At 36.0% G+C, this 27,202-nt stretch overlaps 1 protein-coding gene across 4 annotated transcripts in view; it reads left to right on the top strand.

The window, feature by feature from the left end:
- LOC110109290 (calmodulin-binding transcription activator CBT-like) overlaps positions 1 to 27,202 on the top strand; it is a 142,168-nt gene that overhangs the window by 5,876 nt on the left and 109,090 nt on the right. For all 4 annotated transcript variants that reach the window (XM_028692354.1, XM_020840285.2, XM_028692355.1 and 1 more), the window contains one exon: positions 22,973 to 23,018. In XM_028692354.1, the coding sequence (XP_028548187.1) occupies positions 22,973 to 23,018 (46 nt within the window). The remainder of the gene's footprint in view (positions 1 to 22,972; positions 23,019 to 27,202) is intronic.

Raw genomic sequence — 27,202 nt, 5'->3', positions numbered from 1 at the left:
TTTACCACCTGATGTAGGAGCATTAATGTTTGAAAATTTTGTAAATATATTATTTGTGATATTCTGTGTGATTTATTGATGCAGGCAACTAGATTAGAAAGAGCCAAGAGAGGAGAACACCAAGACTAGTAGAACATGACTCGATTCAACATTTAGAATACCAACATCCAAACAAGCTTTAAAAACAAACGAAAGCCAAACAGACGAAACAAAATTAAAAATAAAAACCACTACCCTCAGAACAACCGACAAACGGTTTCCTCACATGCAATGAAATAGCAGGCAATATCAAAGATGTGCTTAAGGGCTTGCAAACCAAGGGTCCACCACAGCTACAATGTCCAACGTCCACTAAAACTCCTCCGATAAATGTTACCCAATCAGCCAACCAACACCTCCAATAGCTCAAGGAGAAAGATACAAGTGGAGTGGAACTTTTGGAGAGAAGAAAGAGGTTAGAAGCCCAAGATGAAATAATAGGGAGGAAGAGAGAAATGGAACAAGCTCTCAAGCTTTTCCAAGAAGGAAGAAACCCTCAGATTTTTTTAAGAGACTTTGTTCAAATATTCAACAACCTTTTATGCTTCAAAACACCTCAAGGGGCAGCCAAATAGCCAAACCACCTCCAACCGAACCAATCAGGTAAGGGGAAATGGAAGGCCAACATTCAGTCCAGAACAACACCCGAACAGCCACATAGAAAATCGGAAAAGGCAGCAAAGGGGGAAGGAACGGATGGCCAGGGGAACCAGAATAGGCAGTCAGGTGAACCAGAACAGACAACCAAAAAGGGGAAGGAACCGGCCACGGGAAGAAGAACCAGGAGGGGAAAAAACGAAGGGCCACAGAGAAGGGGAAAGGGCAAGAATCCACTCCACATAATGAGCTAAAATGTGGGATAACTTTCCATAATAATGAGCTAAAACAACAGCTCAAGTATTAATGAGCTAGAACAAAGCAGCTCCCAAAAACACAGCCCAAAACCGAGCAGCCAAGCCCAACCCGAGAAGCAACCAACAGTCCAAAGACCAAAGAACCCAAATAGCTAGCACACCCAAAGTTTGCCAAGTCCAAGCACTACCTACTCATGATCATTGGATGCTTTCAATCATAGGGTAGCATAACAAAATAAAAAAAAACTATAGCATTCAAATTACAATAAAAAAAATTAAAATAAACTGAAATTTGCATGCATCATTTATGTTACAATATAAATACTTTAAAGCTAAATAATTATTCCTTTGAAAGTAGATGACAAACTATGTTATTATTCTCTATGAAAGAAAGAAAGAGTATATGTCGTTTGTTTTGAACCGAGGGTTTATAATTTAGAGATAAAAGTGATGCCAATTGTAGGGAGAGAAATCATGTTGTTTAATATATTTTGTCATGAAATCAAAACAAGAGTTATAGGATTTGAAATTCTTACTGATCAAGACTTCATTCGAGTCTCTTGGCCTTTCACCTTTCTCATGCGGGCATGCTTTAATTCTCACCTAGCGTGTTTTTGAATATGCATCTAGGTTTATGAGATACGCTCATAAATTGCTCGCCGATTGCATCAATTGTAGGTTGGTTGAGAAGGAGAAAAATAGAAGATGTGCTCAGTTCTTACAGGTTTGTTCATGAAAATCATGAGCTCAATGCATCCTTCCTTCGCAGGGAACCTCAGGTAACTAGGGAAACTGAAAGTGATGAAACTTATAACCTTGAAAGGATATGCTAATATAATGAAATGTATTTGTGTAGTAATAAGAAACGTTAACTGAGAAAGTAACCTAAACTAATAAATAACTAATTAATATATTAAAAGTAGATAAGTAATATTTTATCAGAATTTATTTGAGTAATATCTGAGCTATCATGGAGTTTAATATCATGCTATTAAGAAGTTACTTGTTGTAGAATAAACAACCTTTTTCATGATCATAAATAAATGAATTGATTTGTGTTCAAACACAATTTATTTAGCCTTTGAGTTTTAAGAAATCATTAGAACTTGTTTAATTACTAAGAATATGAATGAGTATTAATCAAGTCTTGTTCAAGTTTTAATTTAGTGCATTGGTTTACTTATAGCCCTAGGTCTATCCCTCCCTCTCCCCACTTTCTTAATCTTAGCTTTATGATATTGTCATAGTCGATGATAGGATGTATAATAAGCAACATCTCTCTCTCTCTCTCTCTCTCTCTCTCTATATATATATATATAATGGACTTTTCTCATCTTAGGAGGAGGTTAATTATTTTTTGAATATCCTAGATGAATGTGCACAGTTTATAAAGAAATTAGTGTTAGGCATAAGTCAATAGAGATTAAAAGACTTATAACTTATGGTGTTTACTCATTAAACAACAACAAGCATTTTTCCCACTATGTGGGGTCGGCTATATGAATTCTTTTTCTCCATTGTGTCCTATTAAAAGCCAAATTCTAATCTAAATCTAATTAAAAACGTCATTTCTAATATTTGATTATTTTCTAAAGCCTTTTTAGGTCTATCTCTACCTTTCTTAACATAAGTCAAATCTAATACATCTACTTTTCTAACACGGTCATCGAAAGACCGTTATTTTATGTGATCAAAACATCTAAGACAACTCTCTCTAATCTTATCTTCCACTGGAGCTACTCCAACCTTTTCACGTATATGCTTATTTTGGATCTTGTCTCTAAGATTAAAGCCACTCATCCACCTAAGCATCCTCATCTCTACAACACATAACTTATATTATGCTTCGCTTTTAATGGCCAACATTCTGCACCATAAAGCATTGGTCTCACTACCATCTTTTAGAAATTTTCCTTAATTTTGAGAGGGACTTTTCTATTACACAATAAGCCCGATGCATTCCTCCACTACAACCATCCAACTTGAATTCTACTAATAATATCTCCATCTATTTCACAATCACTTTGAACAATAGACCCCAAATATCTGAAACATGTACTCTTATAAATGACTTGATCATCCAATGTCACAATCCCCCAACTATATCTATTATTACTAAAATCACACTCCCTATATTCAATTTTAGATCTACTCAAATGAAATCTTTTAGTCTCTAAGGTTGACATCCATAATTGAAGTTAACCTTCAACTCCCTCTCTAGTTGATACAAGAGAACATTTGGGAAGGGACCCAAATTTTTTCTAGCAAAAACAAATACTTCCTAGATAATAGAAAAGACACAAAAATACTCAAAAAGATACTTTTTGTCACGACTTGGCCCGGCTAGCCCGTTGAAAACGGGGCGGGAACAGTCGGTCGTACGGAAGAACATATAAAACATAAATCAAATTCATTATAGATTTAAACTCAGTACATAAATGTCATCCAACATTAAAAGAAAGAGCCACTAAGAGACATCAAATTGAATGTTTCAAACTAGTCATCACATACAATTGCTAAAACATTTTAAACCATCAAATTACATAAACTCTCATAATCACGTAAACTTTAAACTCAAACTTAAACTCACAAATTACACAGGTACATAATAAAGACTATAATTGAAATCATAAAAAGGAATCTTTCTTCCTGAGGTCCTCTACGACGATACATTTACGGTCGTCGTGCAGCCATCACTTATCTCCTGAAAAATATTTTCAAATAAAGAACGAGCCAACGCTCAGCAGGTAATTCATAGCTCAGTTAATTTCATAAGATGCTTATAACAAAAACTTTTATAATAAGAAATTAATTCATATCATTTTGTAAGTCATAATCCTTGAACTTTCAATCTTACTTTCCATTTTTTTTCTTTAACATTTCATTCTTTTCATTTTCCTTTCACCTTTTTCATATGTAATGCAAATGCAAGAATGTTTATGCTAAATGTAACACCCGTCCCGGAAGTACCCTTATTCGTACTGATTAGGTACACAGTCAAATTTTTGGCCATTTCCCTTACCATTTTGCTCCGAAGAACCCCAGCCCCTTTACCATTACCATTTTGGCACTTCAGGATCAACATGCAACATGAAATTGTTATTCAATTTAAATCTTTTCATTTATGTTCAATTTCCTTTCATAAGCCTCATATATTTTCATGCTCAAATGCTTTTCATATGGTTCATATGCTTTCCAACAATTAATGCATAAAATAAAGGCATGAACTTGCAGAATCATTGACTTTAAAACATTAATTAGCAATAAAAGTAAATACATAAAATTTCATTCAAGCATACAAATTTTAAGCACTTATAAACTTAACTGGGGTATGAACGCCTACCTTAACGTTTTCAAAATAGACTTCTACGACGTACGACGTCGCTCCGACACTTGTCGCTCCTCTAAACAGTCAGCACCTAACATTATTTAAAAGATTCATGTTACAAAACACAACACTAAAATTTTGTTAAATTTAATTAATATTTTCGGATTTAATAAATACCTAAATTTTGGAAAATCATAAATCTTCCATTTCACTAAAATGTTGCTCCAAAATTAATCCTTAACATATAATTATAATTATATGTTAAATTTTCGGATTAAAATAATTAGGAAATTTAAGAAAATAAAATTTTCGCTAAAAACTTAAAATTCTTCTTTGAAAACATTTCCTAAACCCTTAGGAATCATTTTCATAAAGGTGTCTAACGAAATTAAAGTTTTAGGTCAAAAACCCTACTTTTTAAATGTCCAAAAACTCCTCCAAAAACATCATTTCTGTCGTTAAAATGCTTTTCTAAACATTACCTAACAATTCCTTAAAGAAATTTTGGAAGAAAAACATTTTTAGGAAAAACCCTTGAAAATTCGATCTCAAATAACTTGAGATTTAGAAGGATTCGTTACAAAATAATCATACATGAGTGTTCCTCTCGTCGTCCTCTTCGATTTGACCTAAATCTCTCGCCGGAAGATCGTTGCCGGAAAGCCCTCGTGGAAGCCACGCCGTCCGCCCATCCGCCCTTTCTCCCGTTCGATCCGCTCAGTTCACGCGTGAAATGGAGAGGAGGGTTTCCGGTTATGCTATTAAGAGGAATTGGGGTTTGCTAATTACTCATATACCCTTAAGTGGATTTGACCTTTTATTAGACTAGGGGTAAAGTTGGTATTATGAAACCTCATTAAATTTTAATTCCTAAAATAGGTATAAGTGTTATATACCAAAATGAGCAGAATTTCGCGTAGGATTTTCTAAATTTTTTTTTGTTAAATTCCGTTAAAGTTGAAAATTTCACTTAAATCTCGTCGTGGCGCTTTGAAAAGCGTGCGACAACCTATTAACGTCATTTTCGGGTTTAAACTTTTTATATCATATAAATACTTACAAACTTTGACTTACAAACACGAACAAAGACCACACCTAAAAAAGCTTGCATTCATCGAGAAGAAGGATACATTTGGAGTGATCACCATGGAGAGAAGAAGAGGTTAGAAGCTGAGACGAAGAGAGGCATAGCTCGCAAGTTATCCTAGAGGAGAAGAAGAGAGGTGGAACATGCTCGCAAGCTTTTCTAACAAAACCCGCAGGTTTCTATTCCAAAAATCTCATCATAAGCAACTCTTTTAACATCCCAAAACACCTCCTATTTTTAGAAGAAAAGGGTAGCCAAACAGCCACCATAATCTCTAATTAAATCAATTAAAAGGAGCAATTGAAATGACAAAAGTTCAGTCCAGATTTATGTCCAGAAACAGTTCAGAAATTTGTCCCAAAATAGCACAGGAATTCTGCACAGAAAATAGGGAAAATTCCATGAAATTCCCCCCAAACAACCACGGGAATCCAGCCAGCAAGGGACCCGAAAAATCAGCACAGGAGACAAAGCAACAGGCCACGGGAAACCAACCAGCAAGGGACCCAAAAAGCCAGCACAGGAGACAAAGAGGCAGAGCACGGGAAACCAACTAGCAAGGGAAAACTGAGAAGGCAAAGGGAGGGGAAGAGGCACAAGTCCACTCCATAATAAACTCCTTGAAATAATAGCATACCTTTTTTATTTAATGAGATAAGAAGTACATTTAATCTCCAATCATTGAGCTAAACTTCAGCTCAAACATTTATGAGCTAACACCAAGCTACTAAGGCCCACCCGGGAACAACAACCTCACCAAACCGAAATCAGCAAGCAGCTCAAGGACAAAATGGACCCAAGAGCAAGCAAACCCAAGGCTTGCCATGCCTAGCACATTCTTACCATGATCATTGGAAGCCCAACCATCATAGGATAGCTTAAAAAAATATAAAACACAACTAATATTGTTCAAAATACATTAAAACAAAAATAAACTAAAAATATTGAATGCATCAATAATTTGATGCGTGCAAAACTAGAGTAAAGAGACAAATTGGAGAACACCAGGATAAGACTTAAACCAAACTCGATTCAAATGTAGTTTGAAACAACCAAACAAATTTCAAAGAAACAAAAAGCCAAATCGAACGAAACAAAATAAAAATCATAAAACGCTATCCTCAGTAAAACCGACTAGCGGTCTCCTCACATGCAACGAGAGTAGGAATATATAATAAACTTGTGCTTAGGCTTGCAAACCGAGGGTCCACCACTACAAAAGAGTCCAACGTCCTACCAAACTTCTCCGGCAAATGTTTCCAAATTTCAGCCAACATACACTTCCAAAGCTCATGAAGAAGGATACAAGTGGAGTGGAACTTGCGTAGAGAAGATGAGTTAGAAGCCAAGATGAAATAGAGAGGATGAAAGGGGGTGGAACAAGCTCTCAAGCTTTTCCAAAAAGAAACCCTCAGGTTTTTGTAGAGTTTTTACTCACAATTTCAACAACCTTTTTTTCATTCGCCAAAACAACTTATTTTTATAGGCAAAAGAGGTAAGATAAATGACATAACACCTTCCACCAAATCCAATAAGAATTGGGGAAATGAAAGGCAAAAGTCACGAATAGAAGGCCAAACAGCAACATGAAATCTGCACAGAAAATAGGTAAATTCCACGGAACCCCCCCCCCCTCCCAAATAGCCACGGGAATTCAAGCAGCAAGTGACCCGAAAAATCAGCACAGGAGACAAAGCAACGGGCCACGGGAAACCAGCCAGCAAGGGAGCCGAAAAGACAGCACAGGAGACAAAGAGGCGGAGCACGGGAAACCAACCAGCAAGGGAAAACCGAGAAGGCAAAGGGAGGGGAAGAGACACAAGTCCACTCCAATAAACTTCTCAATAATGAGTTTGAAATAAAGCATACCTTTTTGATTTAGTGAGCTAGGAAGTGCATTTAATATCCAATCATTCAGCTAAACTTCAGCTCAAATATTTATGAGCTAACACCAAGTAGAATCCAACATTTTGCACTCAACACCAAGCTACTAAGGCCCACCCGAGAACAACAACCTCACCAAACCGAAATCAGCAAGCAGCCCATGGACAAAATGGACCAAAGAGCAAGCAAACCCAAGGCTTTCCATGTGACAACCCCAAGATCCGTGTAGCGAAAGGATTCATCTGATCGTTCTATTGCCTTTTTTTTTCTATCGGTTTCCTCATCTATCAAGCCATACATACATATATCCAGAGCCAGAGATAATTACATTAAAAAAAAAAGAAACAGCAGCGGATACTATAATTCACATATAGTACAGCAGTCACAGTACAGTCAAAAGAGAAATCTACACTAGCCGTACAGGCTACAAAAGAAAAAGCTACAGAACTCGGCAGAAAGATCTTCAAGCTGGAGGCCCTGCACCTGAAATTATTAACCACATATAATGAGCTTACAAAGCCCAGCAGGTCACCAAAGCCTACAACTGAAATCAAAGCACGACATTGAAAACAATATGCAGGTTAATCGAATCAAGTCAAATCAGTCGATCGTACATGATCAATGAGTCAATACAATACGGAAATCCACCGTCAATGAAATCAAGTCTATATAGCGGAAATCAAATCAGTAAGTGCTTCCAATCCATATCCAATCAACGTAGTAGTGTCTATCAATCAATACTATCAGTTCAATCAATACGATGCTACAGTAGGAAAATCATCTCAATCAATAAAGCACTTTCCAATCAATTATATCAATCGGCTCAAATAAACGATCAAATCAATACGGCGAAAGATCTATTGAAATCAAATCAATACAATCAGCTTCATAAAGGAAATCTATTCTACGATAAATCAAATCCATACGGCAACAATTCATTCAATCAATCAATCAATAATCGGTACGACGAATCAATGTATCAATGTATCCATAGCATGAATCAATACTAGTGATCAATGATCAATCATTTAATCAATATCTATAGTCCATAATCCCCCTGACATGCTATTGATCTATCATGTCAATATCTATGAATCAATACGCAGAATCCATATTAATATTGGTGCCGGTATCTATGAATCAATCAAGGTCGATAACTATCAAGATCCCATTAAAATCACGTAAGGACGTTCAATAATAAATCAAATTCAATATAATTAACATCAATAAATCAAGTCGGGAATACGACCGTAAATCAATACAGATCGGTGAAATCTTATGCAATGCCATATCATATACATGCAATTTCATGACATGGATCTTACTCCGACCAGCGACAAACAATAGCCTATTAACAATAGTCTGTTGTAGACAGGATCAAAGCCAGATAACTGGCTATTATTAGTGCTGTTGTAGACAATCAACCAGATTAACTGGCTAATTATCAATATGCATGTTGTAGACATCAAGCCAGACTTAACTGGCTATTATCAAGTTGGTATATGTCATCTGTTATATTAGAAATCCATATTGATGCTGTTGTAGAATATCCATACGTTGTCCATTTATAAACAACCGTTCAAAGCCAAGGTTTGGCCACTTGTCTTCAGAAGAAGCTCATCAATCAATCCAATAGTTCAATGCAATAATCGATGCAATAAGCAATATTAAAGAAATCTAGAACAATCATATCAATAGTCATACACATCAATTCAAGCTATCAATTCAGGGAAAATCAGAAATCGTACGAAAATCGGGCAGAGCAACGGCAGTCTACAGAATTTACACAGAAATCTCCAAAAATTACAATTCACCAAATTAATACAGAACGTGCACAGCAACATTATAAGACTATTCTCCTACTGCTCAAACCAGTTCGGACATCATAATAAATTGCAGTCAAAATAAAACTCCGCAGAACCTAAACGGACCGGACGAAATCTGCCAGAAAATAAACAAAACGTGCAGAATAATCACGTCTACAACATACCAAAAGTTATGCGGTGAAATCTTTGCCAGTACCAAACCGGGTACGAAAATCACTTACAAAAACACAAATCTGAGCACCATTTTGCAAAACCTCAAAATCTTTGAAAACAGAAGTAAGGTTCGGAATCCTTACAGCGAGACAAACAAAATATCCAACAGCAACGAACGACGAAAATCGCTCCGCGGGCCCCGAAATCAGACTTCTTCCTTTGCTTTTCCGCCCTTTCTCTCTCCTCAAAATATCTGATTTTATAAAATGTTTTCTCTCTCCTCAAAAACGAGCTCATTTTCTTATATCATTTGTCGGATCGGCCCGACCGATCGCCAGATCGTCCCAGGACGATCAGACCAAAATCGATCGTCCTGGACGACTCCCAGAACTATTCTCAGGACGATATTTTCTACAGTGCAGATCGGCCTGGACGATATCAAATCGTCCCGGACGATCCTGGGAAAAAATCATTTTTCCCAGCAGCTACAGCTACAGCAAAGGAACGAGGTCTCACATTCCATGCCTAGCACATTCCTACCATGATCATTGGAAGCTCAACCATTATAGGATAGCTTAAAAAAAACATAAAACACAACTAATATTGTTCAAAATACATTAAAAAAAAATAAAGTAAAAACATTGAATGCATCAATTCCCCCCTGGTGGGAAAATCTCATCTCCTGATGAGAAAACTTCCACCACTCTTTTATAAAGCTTCGGATGACGCTTTTCAAGTTCTTTTGCATCCATCCAAGTACAGTCCGTCAAAGGGCGATTTTTACATTTTGCTAAGAACTTCATGTGTTCACCATGCCAAGTTTTAGTTGTTTTGACATCCATAATATCTTCAACCTACTCATCATAACTCAAAACGAATGTGGAGAGTGGTAAAGTTTCAAGTTCCACATGATCGTCAGTATTTCCTTCATATAGAGAAATATCAGAAACATTAAACACTAGAGGTGTGCCAATAGTAGAAGGAAGATCCAAAAGATAAGCATTTAAGCCTAATTTTTTTAGAACACGAAATAGCCCAAATTTCTTCCTACTTAATTTCCCAAAAGTACCAACATGAAATCATTGACGACGAAAGTAAGCCATAACCAAATCTCCTTCTTTGAAATAAACCTCTCTACGATGTTTGTCAGCATCAGTTTTCTACTTCACATTAGCCATTCAGAGTTTTTCAAGAACTTGCTGTTGGACAGTTTTAATATGGTTAGAAGTTTCGGAAGCTTCAGCACTAATTTTATTTGGCAAAGACTAACAGTTTCTATCTAAAATGTGAGGTATAGGCTGGCCATAAATGATTTCGAATGGAGTTTTACCAGTGGAGCAATTAACAAAATTATTGTAAGCAAATTCAGCTTGGGGCAAAATCAAATCCCATTGGGATAGTTTCTCACCTGCCAGGCATCTTAACAGGTTTCCCAAAATTTGATTTACAACTTCAGTTTGCCCGTCAGTTTGTGGATGATATGCACTACTAAACTGAAGAGTAGTTTCTAATTTTGCCCAAAGTGTTCTAAAAAAATGACTAATAAATCTAGTATCTCTATCAGAAGTAAAAGTGCGAAGAACACCATGAAGACGAACAATTTCCTTAAAGAATAAATCAGCAATATATGAGGTATCAGATATTTTCTTTCAAGGAACAAAATGTGCTATTTTGCTAAATTGATCTACCACCACAAAAAAAGAACCAAACTTTCTAAAAGTAACAGGCAATCCCAAAACAAAATCCATAGAGATATCATCCCAAGATTTTTTAGGAATTGGAATGGGAGTATATAAACCAGCATTTTGAGAAGTTCCTTTAAAAGTCTGACAAATTTTGCATTGTTTCACCAGCTTAGCAATTTGTTTTCTCATTTGAGGCCAGAAATATTTTTCCTCCACTAAAGCCACAATTTTTCCCTGCCCAAATTGTCCACTCAATCCCCCACTATTAAGTTCATGCACAAGTTATTCTCTTAAAGAATTTTTCGTTATGCAAAGTCTAGATCCCTTAAACAAAAACCCTTGATGAATAACAAACTGAGCAGAATGATCAGTTCCAGAAGCAAGACAAGAATCTCAAATGTTTTTGAAATCAGGGTCATTTGCATAAGTATCTTTCAAAAAATTAAAAGAAGTAATAGTCGGGTAAACAGTTACCAACAAGTGAGATCTCCGACTTAAAGTATCAGCAACCTTATTCAAAACACTAGTTTTATGTTTGATTTGAAAAGTATATTCTTGCAAAAAAGAAACTCACTTAGCATGCCTCTTATTTAAATTTTTTTGAGAACCCAGAAAACGAAGTGCTTCATGATTAGTATTTAAAATAAATTCTAGTTAAATCAAGTAACATCTTCAGCATTTCAAAGCTTGAACAATAACATAAAACTCCAAATCATAAGTAGAATATTTAGATCGAGTATCATTTAGTTTTTCACTAAAGTAAGTAATATGTTTTCCTTTTTGACTAAGAACAACACCAATACTAACATGAGAAGCATCGCAATCAATTTAAAAATTGTTTTTAAAATTTGGCAAACTAAGAATGGGAGCTTGACTCATTTTTTTCTTAATGAATTCAAAAGTATTTTCAGCTTGAGGTGTTCACCTAAATATTCCATTTTTCAAACAGTCAGTAATAGGAGCAATCAAAGAACTGAAGTTCTTAATAAACTTTCGATAAAAAGAAGCCAAACCATGAAATCCTCTCATCGGTGGCAAACCTACATGCAGTTCCTCAGTTAATATATCTGAAAACTCATCAATTAAAGGTCGAATTTCATTAGGAATTTGAAGAACAAAATCAAATTCTTTTCCCAAAACCAAGTAAGCTACTTCAGAGTGTTTCAAATCATTCTCATTCAAAAGTAATTCAGGAGTGCTTATTTTGGCAACTTTGTTATTTTTAGCAGGAGAATCAGGCACATGTTTTTGTGGATAGAGAGTGAATTCCTTGTTGTGTTGAATCAAAGAGTAAGTGTTCTTTTCCCCGTTGTGAATAATTTTGTTATCAAATTGCCAAGGTTGACTCAACAGAATGTGATAGACTTCAAGAGGCACAACATCACAAGTAACTTGATCTTTAAAAGATCCCTCAATTGTTAAACTAATAACACATTACTTTGTGATAGGAACCTCGCCTCCCTCTTTAAACCAAGAGATTTTATAAGGCTTAGCAAGCGGTTTGAACTTCAATTTTAGTTTATCAACCATCAGTTGATATACAAAGTTTCCTGAACTTCTACTATCTATCATAAGAGTGCAAATTTTCCCTTCAACTATACAAGTTGTTTTGAAATTGTTTTTTCTAAGCCACTTGTCTCCGCTGTCAATTTTTATTGTTAAGACTTATCGGATTACCAAAAGTTCTTCATCTTCATCCCCCTCGACATCAATTTTCTCTAATTATATGTCATTTTTCAGTTTCAGAATTATTTTCTTCCTCTTCCTCTACTTTTTCATCATTTTCAATGAAATTAGTTCTTGGTGGGTTGTTTTTTCTACAAGTTGCAGAAATATGACCATAGAGCCCGCATTTATAGCAAGGTCCAATTACTCTAGGTTGTTTAGATGGTTTAGACCCCATAATTCCTTTTCCCTTATCAGCATTTTGATTTTCAAAAGGTTTAGCTTTAATACCCGATGTTCCCACCGAAATTTGAGTTTGACTCTTAATCCCGCCAGTTGGTCGCCGCTTATAAGTTTCTGTTATCTTGTTATGACCCCTTTCTCTTTGATGTTGCTTTTCAAGTTTCAAAGCCATTCGATATACTTCGTCAACTTTTATTACGTGATGCAAGTTCAAGTAATCCTGAATTGTCCGTTTAAGACCGACCGTTAATGTATCTTGAAACAGTTTTCTCTTCAGATTCATCTAAATCATTTCTTGATTGAGGTTTGTAAAACAATTCAGTGTATTCTTCCACAGTTTGAGTTCCTTGTCGAAAGTTATTGAACTCTTGAAATAAAGTTCGTGCGTGATCAGATGGTAAAAAATTTCCTCTCATTTTTTTTCATCCATTCCCAGTTTTTTATCTTTTCTTTCCCACGCCTAACTCTGTTGTTTTATAAATTTTTCCACCATGTAAGAGCATGACCGTTTAATTTTAAACTCACAAATTTTACCTTTATGTTTTCAGGAATTTCTTTACAATGAAAAATTGATCCATTTTTTCAAGCCATTCGAGAAATAGATCAGGTTGCAATTTACCCTCAAAGTTGTGAACGTAAATTTTGGAATGCAATTTACCCTCAAAGTTGTGAACGTAAATTTTGGAATGCAATTTACCCTCAAAGTTGTGAACGTAAATTTTGGAATGCAATTTACCCTCAAAGTTGTGAACGTAAATTTTGGAATGCAATTTACCCTCAAAGTTGTGAACGTAAATTTTGGAATGCAATTTACCCTCAAAGTTGTGAACGTAAATTTTGGAATGCAATTTACCCTCAAAGTTGTGAACGTAAATTTTAATTCCAAAATCCCAATTTCGTTGTCTCCTATTTTGGTTCCTAGGGATTTCTTCTTCGTTTTCAGAAGTTTGAACATGTTAATTAACATTAAGATTAGCAAGGTATTAGCCATTTCATACCGGGTCGGGTTCGGGTTGACCCGTTTAGATCCGAATCGGGTCGGGTTCGACCCGAACCCGACGGGTTGACCCGAATTGACACCCCTACCAAGGATTTCCTAACTCGCTATGATCCCAATTTTTTGCATTCATCAGTAGTTCTATCAACATGAAGAATATCATCAACAAAAAGCATACACCAAAGTACAACCTCTTGCAAATGTTTAGTGAGAACATCAATGACTAAAGTAAAAAGTTACGGGCTTAAGGCTGATCCTTGATGTAATCCAACTGAAATAGGAAAATACTTAGTCAAACCACCTTGTGTTTGAACACAAATAATATTCTCTTGCATACATATCCTTAATGACTTAAATATAATCATTATTAGCCTTCTTATGTAGGACTCTTCATAGCACTTCTCTTGGAACTTTATCATAAGCTTTATCTAATTAAAAAAAAAATCATATGTAGATCCTCCTTATTCTCTCTATACTTCTCCATGAAACCTCTATAGATTTATAACTTCATAGTAGACCTACCTGACATCAATACAAATTGATTTTGAGAAATATTAGTGTCATGCCGCAACTTATGCTCCATAACTCTTTCCCATAGTTTTAAAGTATGTCAGAGTAACTTATTTCCTCTGCAATTCTCACAATCTTGTGCATCACCTTTATTCTTAGAAATATGAACCAATGCACTTATTCTGCACTAATCTTGCTTCTTTTTAGTCTTTAAAATAATATTAAAAAGTTTAGTAAGCCAAGAAATTCCTTCATCTCTTGAGCATTTCCACATATCTATTGGAATATCATCAGGTCCAACAGCTTTTCCACACTTGATTTTATTTAAAACCTCTTTAACTTTGATTTTACTAATACATCGATAAAAAATGTTTATTTTCATTTAGGGTGCTAAGGTCACTAAAAGTTTATTGCATTTTCACAATATTCATTGAAAAGTTTAGCAAAATATCTCATCCATCTTTGTTGAATATACTCTTCTAATAAAAACACTTTTTAATCTTCACCTTTAATGCACTTCACTTAAACTAAATCCTTACTGCTCGTATCTCTTTGTTTAGCTAACTTATAAATATATCTTTCGTCTTCCTTAACATCTAATCTATTATATAAATCATTAAAAGCAAAAATCTTTGCATCACATATTATTTTCTTAAACTCCTTACATGCCTCTTTATATCTTTCTCAATTATTATAATTTTTACAGCTAAATCAATTTTTATAACAATTCATCTTTTTTTTTTTAATCTTTTTTTGTAGATTTTGGTTCCACTAATTATTTTTACTGTTAATAGCTTTTTTCTTTGATAATCTAAGCACTTCTTTTATAATATTCTTAATATTACTAACTATTTTTTCCACATAACATTAATTTCCTCATGCACAGATAAAATCTTAAGATTTAGAATTTTACTCGCAAATATTTTTTATTTAATATTTTTTAAATGCCCCTATGTAATCTTAGAATAACGATTTACTTTATTTTTTATTTTCTGCCCATTCATCTTAAAGTCCAAAAAAAAATAGTGATTTTGGGTACATAAACTTTCACTCAGAATAACTTTACAATTTTTGTAATCTAAATGATTTATTTTTCTTATAAGAAATTAATCAATCTGAGTATTACTATATCCATTATTATAAGTGATGAGATGTTCATATCATTTCTTAAATAAGATATTAGCAATTATAAAATCATAAGTTAAAGAAAAATCTAATATGGTCTTATCACGTTCATTAGTCTCTCCAAAGTATAGTCACAATGAATGTTTTTAAAATCATCTACCTCTCTACCAACATGTCCATTTAAATTTCCTAATTTTTTTTTCGTTGAGAGGTATCTTTTGTATTTATTCTTCTAGTTCATTCCAAAATTTTAATTTTGAAGACATCTAAACCTACTCGAGGAGCATAAGCACTTATAATATTAATAATCTTAACATTAATAATAACCTTTAAAACTATAATTCTATCACAAATTTTATTAATTTTTACAACATTATCATTCAAAATCTTATCTATAATAACACATACACCTTTTCTAATACGACTCCTAACAGAATAACATAGTTTAAATCTCAAACTTTCGATCTCCTTAGCCTTATCTCCAACCTTTTAGTTTCCTGAATGCATAAAATATTTATCTTCATATAAATTATAATATATATTAATTATATTAATCTGCCTGGAAGGTTCCTATCATAATTTTAGAATCATGGACTAGCTTTTTTGCCCTCATTTGTTCATGATGTGGGAACTCTTGCCTATTTAACACTGCAACTGGGCCCAGTGCTGCGGCCCTTGCACACTTCTCGTCGATTCAGGCCATACAACACGTCGCTTACAGGGAACGCCCTAGCATTAACACAATGTATTAAATGATTCATGTCATGATTATTCGACAAGTTTTATGTTGGCTGTTGACTACCAATGCAACTCTCCACTTTTTTCATATAAGACTTGGGCCTAGCAACGATAGTGTTTCTCATTAAACAAATCACTAATTTTCTTTTAGTCTTTCTTATGATCTTCCGAAGAAATTGGTAAGCCTGACCAAGACTAGCACGGCCAGCCCGACCCAGATCTGCTCGACAGATCAGGGGCAATAGGAAGAGGAAGCTTGGCCCCCCTTCTAGGGCCCAGGGAGTTATTATTCATTATGTAAGGATGAATCAAGGAGCTATTTAGGAAGGTTTCCTAATGGTGTTCATGTTGTTTAGGAAGATTTTCTAATTGTGTTTATGCTATTTAGGAATATTTTAATTGTTTAGGAATGTTTCATAATTGTGTTTATGCTGTTTAGACAGGTTCCAATTGTATTTATTATGTGTGAGGGCTATTTAGGGGGGGAGGGTGGGGAGATGTAATCCAAAACTCCACTGGCAGTTCTGATTGCTAACCCTAGCCAAGATTTGACCGGGATTCTCTTGATAAAGTCTAAGGGAAAGAAGATCTAACGGGAGGAATTCAAAAAGGAGAGTTTCTTTCATTAAGAGCAACTTCCTAGGGCTTCGATAAGGGGCAAATCAAGGTTTCCAGATGGGGGAGGGGGGGACCAAGAAGGGAATTTTGTGGTGGAGGTGGTGGGGTGACCGACCAGTATTGGGGACAGTGGGAAATTATAGATTGAGGGGGTCTAGTCGAGCCATAGGGATTGGATCATGCATGAGGATGGAAGAAAGGTGGGATTCCCAACCTCGATACATAGGGGGAACAATTGGAGGGAGAGGAAGTTGAAGTGAAGATGTTAGGGTGAGGAAGTTGAAGATGCCGATATTTGAAGAGGAGGATTCCAATGGGTGGGTTTATCGGGTGGAGAGGTATTTTGCGGTGAATGGGTTGAATGAAGAGGAGAAGATTACCATTGCAGGGCTATGTCTGGAGGGGAAAGCCCTAGCTTGGTTCCAGTGGATGGAGGCTAAATATCTGATCTACTCTTGGGAGGTGTTCAATGATTGCTTGTTGGAGCATTTCCGAGCCATTCAGTAATGAGACTTACACATGCAATTCTTTGCCTTGACTTAGGAGGGGACCATCATGGAGTATGGGGAAATATTTTAGTTGCTGTCGGGGCAGTTGAGGGGGATTTTAGAGGAGGTATTTCATGAAGGGTCTAAAGGGCGACATACATGCATACCTTCGATTGTTGAGGCCGAGGGGTTAAGGGAGACGATGGAGCTAGCTTAGATGATGAAGGATCACAGATAGATGAAGATGACCATTAGGAATGGAGTCACGAGAGGCTCTGATAGGAGTACCTCGACTTCATTGGCACCAAGGACCCAGATGGTGTCATTTCAGCAGGAGGCACCGAGGGAGAAAAGTGGGGTAGGGGGGATTTCTTCGGGGCTATTTTTAAGCGCTTAGCAAAGGCAGAGGTGCAGGAAAAGAGTGTGAAGGATTTGTGCTTTTCATGTGATGAGAAGTATGCACCCGACAATTGGTGCAAGAACCGCACACTTTAGGCCCTTACAGTTTGTGATGAGGATGAGACTGAAAATGAAGAGTTGGTGGATGAAGCAGAAGCAAGAGTGTACCTATACCTTGGTGTTACGGAATTGTCCCTTAACTTAGTGGTTATATTTACTCCAAATCACATGATGAAGGTGAGGGGACAGATTAGGGGAGTGGCGAGTGGTGGTCTTGGTGAATAGCGGGGCTACTTACAACTTTATCTTAAATTGGAGTGTGGACTTGTTGGGATTGAAATTGGTGGATACGGGGAGCTTTGGAGGCATAATGGGGTAGGGAAAGTGGAGAAGAGTAGGGGAATTTGTTGGAGTTGGTGCTGACACACTAGGGCATACAGATAGTGGAGGATTTTCTTTCTTTGGACTTGGGGAGCACCGATGTGATCCTAGGGATAAAGTGGTTACAACGATCAGGAAGACGAAGGTGGAATGAATTTGACTATGGAGATTCAGTTGGAAGGGAAGAGGATGGTGCTGCGAGGAGATGCCAGCATTTGCAGAATCATGGTTTCACTAAAAAAACCTTGGTCAAGGTGATACAGGGGGCAAGTCTGGACCGCTTGGTGGAGTTGCAAAGTTGGAGGAGGTTTGAGATTCAAATTCGATCAAGGTCCTTAAGTGTGTACAATAGCTTTTGGAGCAATTTCTTGAGATTTTTAGCAGCCTAGTAGATTACCACCACCTAGGGAGCACGAGCACACAATTACCTTGAAGGAGGGAGTTTCTCCTATCAGTGTTTGATCGTACTGGTATCCACAGATTTAGAATGATGAAATAGAGAGGCTTATTAGAGAGATGCTTACGATAGGGATTATTAGACCCAATATGAGCCTTTTTCTAGCCTAGTTCTATTGGTGAAAAAGGATAACTATTGGAGATTTTGTGTGGATTATAGGGCCTTAAATAAAGAAATTGTGCTTGATAATTATCATGGTTACTTGTTAAAGGGGCCCCAGTTACTACATCAGGGGCGATTTGTCTTAACAAGGACATCGGGGTACATTCCGAAGCTGTTGTAGGAGTTTCATGACAATGTAGTTGGAGGACACTTAGGAGTTCAGAAAACCTTCAATCGGCTATCCGTGGAGTTATACTGGGTAGGATGCACCGAGATGTAGAGGATTGGGTGGCGAGATGTGACGTGTGCCAGCAACACAAGTACTTAGCCATGACACTAGGAATATTCCTACAGCTTTTAGCTCCGTCAAAGAGGGTATGGGAGGAGGTAACGATGGACTTGATCAAGGGATTACCACGTTCGAAGGGATTTTGAGTGATAGTGGTAGTAGTGGATCTCTTAAGCCTGTATGCACACTTCATCTCTCTGAAGCACTCGTACATCGCGGCTTACATGGATTTCCAGAATTCATTGTGTCAAATAGAGACAATGTGTTCCTCAGGCATTTTTGGAAGGAGTTGTTCCGTTTACATGGGACAATCTTGAAGAGAAGCATGCCATACCATCCCCAAACAGATGACCAAACGAAGGTGGTCAACAGAAGCATGGAGACCTATTTGTGATGCTTTGTATTGGATACGCCGAAGAAAAAGTGGATCGCTTGGGATGAGTATTGGTACAACACTTTGTATCATTCAACAACACGAACCATCCTTTCAAGATTCTCTATGGGAGAGATCTACCTCATTTAATACATTATCTACATAGCACTACACTAGTATCCAGTGTTGATCAATATTTAGAGGAGAGGGATAGGATGTTAGCAGAGCTCAAGGGACATCTGTTGAGGGCCCAACATATCATGAAGAGGAAGGTTGATGAGCATAGAAAGGAAGTACGCTTCGAGCTAGGAGACATGGTTTGCTTGAACCTGAGACCCTACCTCTAGAAGACACTAGTTAGGAGGAATGATAAATTGTCCCCATGATACTTTGGGCCTTATGAAGGGGTATTGATACGCTTGAAATAGCCTAGCCGAGCCCTGGTCAAATCCGCCATATGGCTAGGCAGAATAAGGGGTAACATGAAGGAGAAGTTCAACCCCCCTTGTGGGGCCTAGGGGAGTTATTATTCATTATGTAAGGAGGAGAAATAAAGGGGGAGCTATTTAGGAAGATTTCCTCATTTGGTCATGCTGTTTATGAATGTTTTAATTATTTAGGAAGGTTTTCTAATTGTATTTTTGTTGTTTAGGAAGATTTTAATTATTTTGGAAGGTTTTTTTAATTGTGTGTATGCTATTTAGGATGGTCTAAATTGTTTAGGAAGGTTTCCATATTCTGTTTAGGTTTTTTAGGAAGGTTCCAATTGTGTTTATTATGTGTGAGGGCTATTTAAGGGCGAGTTTTATCTTGGGTTATCATGAGATATGTGCTGAGTTTATTTTCTAGGGTTTGATGTGAGTTTTCTAGTGGCGGCTAGGATTTGTGGGACAGCCGATCTACCTCTCGAATAGTAGGTCAATTGTATTTTTCATTATTGTTGAAGAAGTAATAAAACATCAGCCCCCATATTTGTATTCATGCATTTTTCTTCTATCTATTTTGCTGTTTTTACTTCCAAAACGCATCCGAAATCCATGGTGTAAATTAAGGAAGATATTTATAGAATTGTTTGGTTGTATCTCTTGTGATGAGGTTAACAATATTTCTTATATTTCCTTTTTGTAAACAAGAGATTTTTTATTTACGAATTTGAATTCAGCGACAAGCTTAATATGTCAATGCTTGCTATGCCTTTTATCACACAGAATGGGCAAAGTATGTGGACGAGTAGATGTGTCATTCACTGCTTAAAAAGTGAGTAGTTGCACATGTCTTCTTTAATGCTAGATATGTGGGGAAGTGTTTGGGGATGTGGAATTGGGTTGGTTATGCCTGTTGATATCTCATATGGTTGTCTGGTTGTGACTGAGTCAAGCATCGATGTTGTAGAGTCATGAAGATTCTTTGGACTGAGTGAATTATGGTTTGTGTTATTAATTGGGTTTGAAATGATTGGTTCTACATTTGCATCCCATTCTATTGAATAAAATTAACTTATGATGAGATCTTAGTACTTATATTCCCATGTTTATGGTCTTGATTACATCTTGGAGGTGAGTGGATTTGCAACCCACAGAATTGCTTAGTTACATTCGCCACTAAAGGATCCATATCAGATACCTCCTACATTTTTCTTGTGAACCTCAAAATATAGCCTTAGAGAGCTTCGTTCTTGATGCCCTCTGGACAAAGAAGGTTCTGACAACTTTTTTGTGGTATTGTAAGGTAGGGTGATAAGCTACTTGTAAAACTTTATGAAAAAATATTCTTGTGGTATGGCTTGGAAAGGCTGTATGCTTTTAGGTGGTCAACAAAATTCAGTATTTGATCATATCAAACATTGTGTGTAGGATTATCTTGTCCTTAAATTTGACTAGGTGCTCAAAATTGGTATGTCAACCCTCTGCATGAATCCAACTGTATAACTTTTAACATTGGGGAAACAGCTTGTTGGGTATTTTAGCAACGAATATTGATGTGGCAGGCTGTGCAACAATTGGATAGGAACGCCTTTATTGTGCAACAATTTGCATCCTTTTTTGATGGATGTTTTGACACTATCATGGTCATTTCATCGATTACCTTTTACTGACAAGGAGCTGAGATTTTTTGCGGATATTTATTTCACCTCTATTCTTCCTATGGACAACTTTGAAACTTAGGTCTTGTGTTTTGAATATGATGCACCAATACATCTATTTATGGAGGTATGCAGTATTAAACACGTGTCGGACACAGACACGCACCCGATGAAGCTTGGGCACGTGTCAGACATGGTAAAAATGTGTCCAATTAAAATAATGATTATCTAATTCTATTTTATATTATTATTATTTGAAGATATTCAACTAAAGAATGGCTTCAACAGAATCCTCAACGAGTTTCTCATAGAAAGATTTAGAAATTTCATATGTGAGGAAGACATACTTGAAGCATTATTTTTCAAATGAGTATAAGAGAAGCATGATCAATATAGAACTTGCTAAGTTTTTTGGTTATTTAGAAGACTTTGGTGATCCAGAGTCTTTGCATGATAGGTGTAAAATGTATCCAAAGATGTGGTGGTTGATTCATGGAGCTTCAACATCTTTATTTCAAGCAATCACCATAAAACTTCTTGGTCATGTTTCGTCCTTCTTATATTGTGAGAGAAATTGGAGAGCATACTCCTTACAATAAATAAAGTGGAACAAAATTATTCCACAACAGGATGAAAATTTAGTTTATGTGCATACAAATATTCAACTTCTATCAAGAAAGACCCCAATTTATATGGAAGGAGATACCAAGATGTGGGATGTTGTTGGAGATTGATTTTTTTGGGTCCCTTGATGATATGAGAATATTGGAGATTGCTAATCTTTCACTTAATTGGCCCGAATTGGAAGCAATGATATTTATTCAAGATGATATTGAAGTCAAAAGATAAATCCCTGAAGAAGCTAATCCTATCATTCCTTCTGCTGAATAGTTGAAACTTCATGTACTAGACAATTTATGTTTATATTTTTTTATGTTATATTAGACATCTCATGCTTACTTTTATTTTGATATTATAAGCTATAGGACTAATTATGATGTTTCTTTAATTTTTTTTGTCATTTTAAATATTATGCTTTGATTGCTTTCTTAATTTGAATGCATGATTTATAAATTATAATGTCGTGTCCGTGCTGTACCCGTGTCCTGTACTTTTAATAGTTGACGTGTCCCATATCCGTATCATTTCGTAGCGGTACCGACGTGTCTTCATTGGTGCAACATATGTTTTTGTCGATATTCTTATATTAAATAACCCTATATCAGTGAAGAGGGCTGAGATCTTGTACTCATATACTTTACTAAACTTAGAGGGATAGCATTTGGTGGGATCCGTGGTTTTTCATTATAGATTTTCTGAATCTCTTTTCTTCTGTTTGGTTTTGGATTTTCTCAGAGTCCATAGTATGTTTCTGAACTATTGAAAGTGTAAGATTTTGTATGGAAATCACTTTGTAGTCCTCACCACTTAAGAGCCTTGTGTCGTTATTTTGGTATGTTGTATCTTATCATATTCATATTTTTCTACTTCAATACTTATAAGTATGTATTTTTTTTTTCATACTTCATCTTGCTAAAGTTTATTTCCTTGAATTACATTGCCTGTAGTTATGATAAATCCCTATGCTACTTTCTAGCTTACAAGTTTTAAGCATTTTTGTCAGCTAACTTTGTTGTTTCTTCCTCAGGAAATTGGAGCACATTGTTCTGGTTCATTATCGCCAAACTTTGGAGGTTTATCTTTGTGTTCTTTTTGCAATTTATGACGAATTGATTCAACAATTATTTAATGCATTTGCAAGTTATATTTAGAATTCTTTTTGTATGTTGTGCTTCAATGTCAAGCATGAGCTTATGGCTAAAGGATGAATTTATATTTCCTTTCTATTGCTTTGGAACCTTTAGGACAAGAAAAGTTGATGTTCTGAATTGGTTTTTTAATTTCTACATATCACTGAAATTGTATGGAAATATCTTATAAATGTGGTTTCTATTGTGGTGTGTTTCACAGGTCTAAAAAAAGGTGACGCTTATTGGATAGAGTGATATGCTAGTACATCATATGGTGGAAGATCCAATAATATATGAAGATTCACAGATGAGTGGTTTTACTCTTAGAGATAGGATATGAAACGAGCATACACGTGAAAGGCAGGGCAACTCCAGTGGAAGATAAGATTAGAGAAAGTTGCCATAGATGGTTTGGTTACATAAAGTAGATGTATTAGATTTGAGCTATGTTAAGAGAGATAGAGGTAGATCTAGGAAAACTTGGTTAGAAAATATAAGAAATGACCTTTCTTTATTATATTTAAATGATAATTTGACTCTCAAAAGGACACAATGGAGAAAAAATATTCATGTAGTTGACCCCACGTAGTGGGATAAGGATTTGATGTTGTTGTTGTAACATACATATAAATATTTAATATAAATGTATATGAAAAATTCTATTCTCTTAAATAATTTTATTCTTTTAATATTTCATTTATGACAGGACCATCGTCTAATTTTTTGTACCAAGTACAATTTTTTTTGTTTTCTTTTCTATTTAATGTGCATTAGTATGTTGCCTCTCCAACCAGTACCATAAGAGAGTGAAATCCTATATTTGCATCCATATACCTGTTAAAATTTAAATTCATGAAGATAAATGGGCAAACAATATGATTTCTAAAGTCAGCTCATGCCTTGAATAGAAAAAAAAATAAAAAAAATCATCATAGCACCCACCTATGGCTATGTTGAGCTCAAGACAACATCAAACTACTTGAAGATGACATTTTTAGCCTGTTAATCAACATGTCCCATTCAAAGCAAATGATAAGCAAAACAAGAATTGAATAGAGGCAAGAACAAACTATCTGTCAATAATAATCCCATCTAGATGAAGTTCCTCCTCAGGGTTTTGAAATCTATGTTAATTGCAACAAATTTGGCTACTCCATAACCAAACAATGTGCTAGGCGAGATGAAGTAATAATATGAGTTCCTTGATAATGGAAAGCTGGAAAATGCAATGAATGCTTCCTCAATTTAAATATAGCCAACAAATATCAAATTAGCTCAAGAAATAAATTCTTAATGCTCAAATCTTATTAAGCCTCTCAAATACTCATAAGAGAAAAGTCATCGAGTTTGTATTGTTCATTTCCAGCAAATGCATACAATACTCATCTTCATGAATAATAACAATTTGAAATAATAATTCGCTAATAGCTGCAAGGGGATTCATTTGATATTTACAAAGGATGAATTCAATGATCCAATGATAATTTTTGACTTATCAATACGTGCTGGAATAAATATATGCATATATATAACGAAAATATGCATAATGTATACTAACTACAGCACGTCGGCAAAGCCACAACCCATGTTGCCCACGTCATTACATCGTTGTTGAAATGACTGTCATGCTGTATGTATAACAGTGTAAAAGAGAACAAACATAATTTTTTCACGCTCACATTCATATTCATTCGAAATTCTAATTTTCTGGTTCTTCTTTCGCGATTCTATGCTTCTCGTTCGTCTCTAATCTGAAGCCGATTGCAAGAAACACGATATGTTTATGGTCCTCCTGTGTGAGAAATCCTGCTCGATTCCAAACCCACGTTCGCAAGCAAAGCCCATCCATTGATCTCCTCACATATTCGATCGTCCTGAGCGAACACCTCCCAATCTGTGAATAGCCTGCACCGTTCGCCTCCTCTATAAGTTTGAATCCATCAAATCCGTTGCTCCTGTTCGGCTTCACTCATGCGAACAATCAGCACCCGAAGTCCGCCCTTCCTCCTTGCTCAAATAGGTCATACATCAAAGCCCTTCATCCGTCCATCTCAGACACCAATTCCTCCTTATGCGTCGGAGCTCACTCGATTCATGCGAACAGAGATTGAGTCGGCCCTTCCAGTTTGTTCCACATGCCCGAGATCTTCTCAATTTGAAACAGTGAGAGGAATTTTATGTAACTAAAACCCAAAACAGAAAGAAATGCTCCAAAAATCGTATTTAAAGCTAGTTCCTAGCAAGCTCCAAACCACTCGTAAGCTTTAAGTCCTAGTAAAGACTGCAACTGCAAGCTTTAGTCCCTACAACTTCAACCACCTATGAACTCTCTGAGCTGCTGCAAGTACAATATACCTGCAAGCAAAAAAATAAAATATTAATACAATATATCAAATATAACTTGTAATGTAAAGCTACTAATAAACAAGACAGAACATAGTGCTAGAAAGAAGGTAAAAAACAAATAACATTGCTAAAGTATAGTGACAAACTACTGTTGTAGAAAAAGCTACGAGCATAAAACAACAAGAACACAAAGCTAGAGTACAAAACAACTGATGGATAATAAGTGTCAAAAAACAATGACCGTAGACTATTATTGAAGCAAAGCCGGCAAAATAAGACATTGATGCTGGTGTCAAAACCGTGAAGTGTGTAAAACTAAATCCAATGGTTACATCAAACTATTATTGAAGCAAAGCTTGCTTACATCAATATGGGCCACTGATGTAGGACATGCATGAATATTTGATTTAGATAAGGAATTTGCACGCTTAATGAGTAAGAGCAAGTTAACTGACCGTACTTACGAACTATTTCATATTGTACAAACATTAATTAAAATTACCTAATCTAATCCAGAGAATTAAGGAATTGAATCAGGATCATATCTTCGTTAATGATTGTATTATACGATCAAGATCTTGCTGTATGATCAATCGAGAGCTTGCTAGATAAACCTTGGTTCGTCCATGACGATTTGTTATTCGATTGAACTTTTCATGCTATATTATTATTCTTCGTGCAATACGATTAGAGATGGAATTAATATAATCGTATTGCACTACTATTCATCGTACAATATTATTTCAAAATGGGAAATGAATAAATCGTACTGTACGATATGTGAATTGTATTGTTTGATTAGAGACTTAAATTTAAAAATTAGAGTTTTTAAAGATCCCGCCCCTTTTATAAACTCATCAGTTGTCCTGATGGAGAGAGAGCTTAGGCAATTAGAGATGTTTTCTTCTTGGGAGAGAGCTTGAAGTGTGTCCACTTCACAAGGTAGGTGAAAGGATGGATTGACATCTCTGTCGGGCTGGGAGGCGAAAGGAGGGATCGATATCTCCGTTGGGCTGGAAGGTGAAAGGAGGTATCCACATCTCTGTCAAGCTGGGAGGCAAAAGGAGGGATTATCATCTCTGTCGGAGCAAGAAGCTAAAGGAGAGATGACATCTCCATCGGGCTTGGAGGCGAAAGGAGGGATCAACATCTCTGCCAAGTCGGGAGGCAAAATGATGTAAAACGTACATGCAAGGATGAGTAAATTAAGGAGTTTGCACGCTTAATATTTAGAGCACAATAATTAAATCTTTAAAGTGATTTCAAACAACTAAGTAAAACCAAAGAGCGGTAAAATAAGCTTAGGCCAAATCACACGCATAGGAGTTAAAATCATAAAATAGTCAATTTAATCTAACGTTGCATGCATGATTGGTTTTCAACCATAAATCCCTATGCTAACAATAAGATTAGTCTCTATAAGAAGATCCCTCACTCAACTCTTCTAATTACTAGGCTTTAGTGGGGAAGCATTAACGTGATTGTCATGAGTCTACTAAGACCACAATTGAGAAGTAACTTCGAAGATAAAAGAGTTGGGGGAAGAGTTTACCCAAGGACAAGAGAGATGTGAGCCCCGATAAAGTCGTTGGAAGGTTGAAATGAAAGGGGACAGCAGCCATGAGCCTTTTGGATGTTGTTAGACAGCAATTTGGAACTCCGGAGTGGCGAGACAACTACAAGGGACTATTTAAATTACTGGACAGCATCTTTAAGCTCTCAGAACAGTCAGGACAGCCACCTACAAGGCTTAGAGAAACCTTGGACAGCTGCTGTGGACG

This window comes from Dendrobium catenatum, unplaced genomic scaffold (assembly GCF_001605985.2).
Source record: "Dendrobium catenatum unplaced genomic scaffold, ASM160598v2 original_scaffold_183010, whole genome shotgun sequence".
NCBI lineage: Eukaryota > Viridiplantae > Streptophyta > Magnoliopsida > Asparagales > Orchidaceae > Dendrobium > Dendrobium catenatum.
The sequence above is the reverse complement of the archived record's forward strand: the minus strand, read 5'-3'. Positions and strand labels throughout refer to the sequence as shown.